Source organism: Corvus brachyrhynchos, unplaced genomic scaffold, assembly GCF_000691975.1.
Source record: "Corvus brachyrhynchos isolate BGI_N302 unplaced genomic scaffold, ASM69197v1 scaffold365, whole genome shotgun sequence".
NCBI classification, from domain to species: Eukaryota; Metazoa; Chordata; class Aves; order Passeriformes; family Corvidae; genus Corvus; species Corvus brachyrhynchos.
Genome location: NW_008239544.1, coordinates 723,242 through 729,095, shown reverse-complemented (window position 1 = coordinate 729,095; position 5,854 = coordinate 723,242). Strand labels below are relative to the sequence as shown.

Genomic DNA, 5,854 nt, shown 5'->3' with positions numbered 1-5,854 from the left:
CCCCGTTGGCAGTGCCACAGGCGGGGCGGGCGGGCACGGGGCTCACCCCTGTCCCTGTGTCATCCCCAGCGGGAGCCCAAGAGCCGCCCCTGCCGACAGCCAGGAGCTGGTGACAAACCTGGGCTCCCAGGAGGACGTGGCTGATGCCCAGGGGTTCCTGGCCGTGCCCCAGCAGCGCAGGCGGACTGCCAGTGAGCTCCTCATGAGCAGGTGGGGACAGCGGGGCATGGGGACAGCGGGATGGGGATGGGGAGTGGCAGGGGGCTCACCCCAGCCCTGCATCCCGCAGGAGGATGTACGTCTCCGAGCTGGAGGAGTCGGAGCGGTTCTACCAATCCCACAACCGGTTCCTGAAGCTGCTGCTGGCCGGGTACCGCTGTGTGACCGCCCACTCCGAGCTGCTCTGCTACTTCATCATCATCCTCAACCACATGGTCACTGCCTCCATCCTCTCCCTCTTCCTCCTCATCCTCGTCTTCCTCTGGGCCATGCTTTCCATCCCCCGGCCCACCAAGCGCTTCTGGATGACCGCCATCGTCTTCACCGAGGTGGGCAGGGGGTGGCCGGTGAAGGGACGATGCCACCCGGCCCCCACTGCCACCCGCTGACCCAGTGTCCCCACAGGTGATGGTGGTGGTGAAGTACCTCTTCCAGTTTGGGTTCTTCCCCTGGAATGGCTACATCACCCTGCTGCGCAACGAGGGCAAGCCCTTCTTCCCACCACGCATCCTGGGCTTGGAGAAGACTGGCCGCTACAACAAGTACGACCTCCTGCAGCTCCTGGCCCTCTTCTTCCATCGCTCCCTGCTGCTGGTGAGCCCTGGGCTGTGGGTGGGCGTTTGGGGGGAGCTGCAGCTGCTCCAGGGGGGCTCTAGGGAGAGCCCAGTGAGCGCTGGGTGGCTCTGCTGTGGTTTCCCACCAGTGCTGGTTGGGAGGGAGTTGATGCTGCGGGATGGGGAGTGAGGTGTGTGGGGCTGGGGGGCAGCAGGACCCGTGACCGTGTCCCTCTGCAGTCCTATGGGCTGTGGGACCATGAGAAGACGACGGAGGAGAAGCGGGCGGACAGCAGTGAAGGGGAGGAGAAGGAGGAGGCAGCCGTGTCCCCGCCGTTGGTGCTGGTTGAGGAATGGCCAGAGGCTCCAGCCCAGCGGGAAGCACTGGGAGCAGCCACGGAGCCGGAGCTGGAGCCAGAGCCGGAGGGCAAGTCCGTGGAGCAGAGAGAGGGGACCGAGACCACACGGCTCCGCTTCAGGAGAAGTCAGGGAAGAAAAACACCAGAGGTGGTTCCAGGGGAAGGTGAGCACCACTTACCAGCCCTCACACCCTGGTGAGGAGCAAGGCTGGCACCCCCAGCATGCTGGGGTCAGGCAGGGTGTGGCCCTGCAGGGCCCGGGCTGTCACCCACGCTGTGCCTCACTTCAAGGGGTTGAGAAGGAGAAGAAAGAAGAGGTGGAGGAAGCAGCAGAAGAGAGCCACGCTCAGAGGAAGCTGAAGGCGTTTGGCTTGCGGGTCAAGGGCTTCTTCCTCACCATGTGAGTCGTGGCGGTGCTGGTTGGGGTGGGGGCTGTGGGGTGCAGTCCCAGTCACCTGTCCCTGTGTCCCCTGTCCCCGCAGGGCACGGAACATGTACCGGCCAGTGCGCAAGTTCTTCCAGGACATCCTGAACACGCAGAACCACGCGGCCACCGATGTCTACGCCTACATGTTCATGGCCGACGTGGTCGACTTCATCATCATCATCTTCGGCTTCTGGGCCTTTGGGGTGAGCAGGGAGTCCCACAGGGCCCTGGCTGTCCTGCCCCCGCCACAGGGGTGAGGCTAGGCCACGTGCTGACCTCTGCTGCACCCCAGAGATACACGGCGGCCGCTGACATCACCTCCTCGCTGTCGGAAAACCAAGTGCCGCAGGCTTTCCTGCTCATGGTGCTCTTCCAGTTCACCACCATGATCATCGACCGCGCGCTCTACCTCCGCAAGACCGTGCTGGGCAAGCTCATCTTCCAGGTCATCCTGGTCTTCGGCATCCATATCTGGATGTTCTTCATCCTGCCGGCCGTCACCCAAAGGTACATCCCAAAGAATTCCCCGCCGTGGCACTGCGTGGTCCTTGCGTGGCACCTTGGTGTCCCCAAGCCCACGTGGTGGCCCAGGCTGGTGGCTGAGGGGGTGACACGTCCTTCCCTCAGGTTGTTCAGCCTCAACTCGGTGGCCCAGCTGTGGTACTTCGTGAAGTGCATCTACTTTGGACTGTCGGCCTACCAGATCCGCTGTGGCTACCCCACCCGCATCCTGGGCAACTTCCTCACCAAGAAATACAACCACCTCAACCTCTTCCTCTTCCAGGGGTACGGCACAGGGTCGCAGGGACCCCTGGGCACCCCGAGGGTGCCGTACCAGTGCCCTGTCCCCGTGTCCCCCCAGGTTCCGCCTCGTGCCCTTCCTGGTGGAGCTGCGGGCCGTCATGGACTGGGTGTGGACGGACACCACACTGTCCCTCTCCAACTGGATGTGTGTGGAGGACATCTACGCCAACATCTTCATCATCAAGTGCAGCCGGGAGACGGAGAAGGTACAGCCCCTGTGCCAGGAAGGGTCCCCCACTAAGCCCCTTGTTTCTTGGGGTCCCCCTGAGCCCACCCTACACCGTGTGCTGTCTCCCCCCACCCCAGAAATACCCCCAGCCCAAGGGGCAGAAGAAGAAGAAAGTGGTGAAGTATGGCATGGGCGGCCTTATCATCCTCTTCCTCGTGGGCATCATCTGGTTCCCGCTGCTCTTCATGTCCCTGGTGCGCTCCGTGGTGGGCATTGTCAACCACCCCATCGATGTCACTGTCACCCTCAAGCTGGGGGGGTACGAGGTGAGGATGTGGGGTGGGTGTTGGGGTGCCCAGCTGGGGCACCAGCGTGGCCTGCCCAGCTGGGGTCCCCCTGTCCCTGTCCCCCAGCCCCTGTTCACTACGAGCTCCCAGCAACAATCCATCCAGCCCTTCACCTCCCAGGACTACGAAGACCTCACCAAAGAGTTTGAGAGGGAGCCGGTAAATCCCACCCCCCACCCCAAAAAATCCCTGCTGGCTGCCCTGGGCGGGGGCTGGCAGAGCCCCCAGGGTGGGGGCTGAGCCCTGTCCCTCCTGGTGGCAGCTGGCCATGCAGTTCATCACCCTCTACGGCGAGGAGGACATCGTGACCGCCCGCGTCGAGGGCAGCTCGGGCTCTCTGTGGAGCATCAGCCCCCCCAGCCGCGAGCAGATGCAGCAGGAGCTGCAGAACAGCTCCTCTGACATCACCCTGCACTTCACCTGGACCTTCCAGAGGTACCTCTGGCACGGCCAGGGAGGGGCCAGCCCTGCCTGCGCCCCCCCTGCCCACACTGAGCCTCTCCTGCCCGCAGGGACCTGAGCAAGGGGGGCACGGTGGAGAATGCCTACGGCAAACTCACCAGAGACCTGGAGCCCGGCGCGCCCCAGCGCCTGGAGCTGGCCCAGCTGCTGGGTGGCACCAGGGACGACCCCGTGTGAGTGTCCCCTGGGGGGTGGGGGGGGGCTGGACCCCTGTGCTCAGTGGGATGGTGTAACCCCCCCCTCACCCCCCTTTCTTGCAGGGAATTGCCCAAACTCTTCCCCAAATACATCCGAGCGCCCAGCGGCCTCGAAGCCGAACCTGTCAAGCAGCTGCTGCCAAGTAGGTCCCAACGTGTGCCCCCACCCCAGAAAATCAGCACTGGGTGCCACTTCTCTGAAGACAGGGATGACATGAGTCCCTGTGTGCTTCTCCCTAAAAAATCAGTGCTGAGAGCACACCAGTAGCCTGATGGTGCCACCCCCCTGCAGACAGTGAGGACGTGAGTCCCGCTGTGTCACTCCCCCCAAAAAAAATCATCCTTGAGAGCACAGCAGCCACTGTGCTGTGCCCTGATGCTGTCACCCTCTCCAGATGACAAGGACAGCTACCTGGACGTGGAGGTGCAGCTGAAACGGGAGCGCAGGGGCTCTGGCCAGGATGACAACTTCGTGGAGTGGTGGGTGCTGAGGCTGAAGGACGCCCCACCCCGCGACGGCAACATCCTCCCCCTGATCATCTTCAACGACAAAGTCAGCCCCCCCAGCCTGGGCTTCCTGGCTGGCTACGGGTGCGTGGAGGGTGCCAGGGTGGGGGCGGAGCCGGAGGGAATTGAGAGTGGGATCCAGGAATGCAGGATGTGCCCCTCCCTTGCAGGATCATGGGGCTCTATGTGTCCATCGTGCTGGTGATTGGCAAGTTCGTGCGGGGCTTCTTCAGCGAGATCTCGCACTCCATCATGTTCGAGGAGCTGCCCTGCGTGGATCGCATCCTGAAGCTGTGCCACGACATCTTCCTGGTGCGGGAGACGGGCGAGCTGGAGCTGGAGGAGGAGCTCTACGCCAAGCTCATCTTCCTCTACCGCTCGCCCGAGACCATGATCAAGTGGACACGGGAGAAGGAATAAGGGGAAGGGGTTCCAGCCCCCCCCTGACAGGGACATCACCGCCAATGCCTTAAGCAGCCCCCGCCCAGCTGGGGCCGCATCCCGGCCCGGGAGGCAGTGGGGTGTGGGGTTCTGGGCGCTCCCTTGGAGGGAGGATGTTTTTCTGGATGTTTCTCTTCTGTTGCTTTGAAGCCGTCCGACCTGCACAGACCACGTTGTGCCTTCCCGGGGAGGGGGACAGGAGGTGGCCCCCCCCACCCACTGGGCACCTCTGGCTGCCAGGTGGGGATGGGGGGGGGCAGGAGCCAGCCCGTGCCCCCTCCCTGCTGGCCCCAGCCCTGCTCCAGAACCAGGTTGAACTCAAAAGCAATAGCTCCCACCCCCAGCTCCAGGATGGGGGTCCTGGGTTGTGGCCCCCCACGTTTGGGGGGGCCTGGCAGCCCCAGTTGGACTTTAGACACTTGTGACTTTGGGTTTGGTTTTTTTTTTTTAATTAATTCAAATGGTTTATTTATACAGATACCGAATAAAACAAACTTGAGCCCTCCTGGGCTGGCAGGCAGCTGAGGCAGGGAGCGGGGGGGACCAGGGACCTGCACCCCAGCCCCCAATAAAGGGGGGGTGGGGGCTGTCCCCGCCCTTGCCTGTGACAGAAATGGGGTATAAAAGCAGCTGCCTGGGTGTCCCGAGTCCTCACCAACCTCTGGGGTACCCCTGAGGGGTGGCACCTGCCCCAGCAGTGCCACAGCAGGATGGGGGTGTGTCCCCCGCTGTCCCCAGCCCCTTCAGCTTTTGCTGGACTCTTGGTTCTCCTGGTTCTGCTCCATCTCAGCTCTGCAAGGGATGGACACTATGGATGGACACGGCCTGGGAGGCTGGGCAGGTGGGGAGGGGACCCCCACCCCCGGTACCTGCGGATCCTGCGCTGGCCCTCGGCGCGCACATAGGGTGGCAGTGTGGCAAGGGGACCCTGCAGGAGCAGGGCAGTGAGCCTGGGGACCCCCAATCCCCCCGGAACCGCCCCCCTGTACCCCAAAACCTCACCAGCTCCTTGAAGGTGAGGCGGCAGCTGTAGCACAGCAGGGGGATGTAGGCAGCTTTGCTCTCAGCCCTGGGGACAGGGACAGGGACAGGGACACTCAGTGGTGCCGTTGTGGTGGCCTGGGAGTGGGTGTAGAATTCTGGAGTCCCCCCTGCCCACATGCTCACCCTTCTCCTGGTTTCTCCAAGATCAGCGTGGGCTCCAGAGCCAACTCCTCCTCTGCGAGAGCCAGGGGGTCACTGAGGGGTGCACGGCTGCTCCCCAAATCCCCCGAGCCCCTCACTGTCCCCCCCCACTCACCCCCATCAGTGTCCAGGCCGCAGAGGCAGAGGAGGCATCGCTGGGACTCACTGCTGGCCTTGGCCGGC

At 63.6% G+C, this 5,854-nt stretch overlaps 2 protein-coding genes across 2 annotated transcripts in view; one reads left to right on the top strand and one right to left on the bottom strand.

Moving 5' to 3' along the window:
- PIEZO1 (piezo type mechanosensitive ion channel component 1) overlaps window positions 1–4,991 on the top strand; it is a 19,031-nt gene extending 14,040 nt beyond the window's left edge. The window contains 16 exon segments of the mRNA XM_017741330.1: window positions 13–210; window positions 290–548; window positions 625–813; window positions 1,014–1,296; window positions 1,424–1,532; window positions 1,615–1,762; window positions 1,852–2,066; window positions 2,187–2,345; window positions 2,422–2,569; window positions 2,670–2,858; window positions 2,946–3,038; window positions 3,142–3,314; window positions 3,392–3,514; window positions 3,602–3,681; window positions 3,934–4,129; window positions 4,216–4,991. Of these exon segments, the coding sequence (XP_017596819.1) occupies window positions 13–210; window positions 290–548; window positions 625–813; window positions 1,014–1,296; window positions 1,424–1,532; window positions 1,615–1,762; window positions 1,852–2,066; window positions 2,187–2,345; window positions 2,422–2,569; window positions 2,670–2,858; window positions 2,946–3,038; window positions 3,142–3,314; window positions 3,392–3,514; window positions 3,602–3,681; window positions 3,934–4,129; window positions 4,216–4,465 (2,812 nt within the window). The 3' untranslated portion in view covers window positions 4,466–4,991.
- The window catches only part of CTU2 (cytosolic thiouridylase subunit 2), a 3,700-nt gene continuing 2,758 nt past the window's right edge, over window positions 4,913–5,854 (bottom strand). The window contains exons 10-14 of the mRNA XM_017741389.1: window positions 5,787–5,854; window positions 5,654–5,705; window positions 5,489–5,555; window positions 5,356–5,414; window positions 4,913–5,278 (exon numbers count right to left, since the gene is read on the bottom strand). The exon at window positions 5,787–5,854 is cut by the window's right edge and continues 1 nt beyond it. Coding sequence (XP_017596878.1) covers window positions 5,230–5,278; window positions 5,356–5,414; window positions 5,489–5,555; window positions 5,654–5,705; window positions 5,787–5,854 — 295 coding nt within the window. The 3' untranslated portion in view covers window positions 4,913–5,229. The remainder of the gene's footprint in view (window positions 5,279–5,355; window positions 5,415–5,488; window positions 5,556–5,653; window positions 5,706–5,786) is intronic.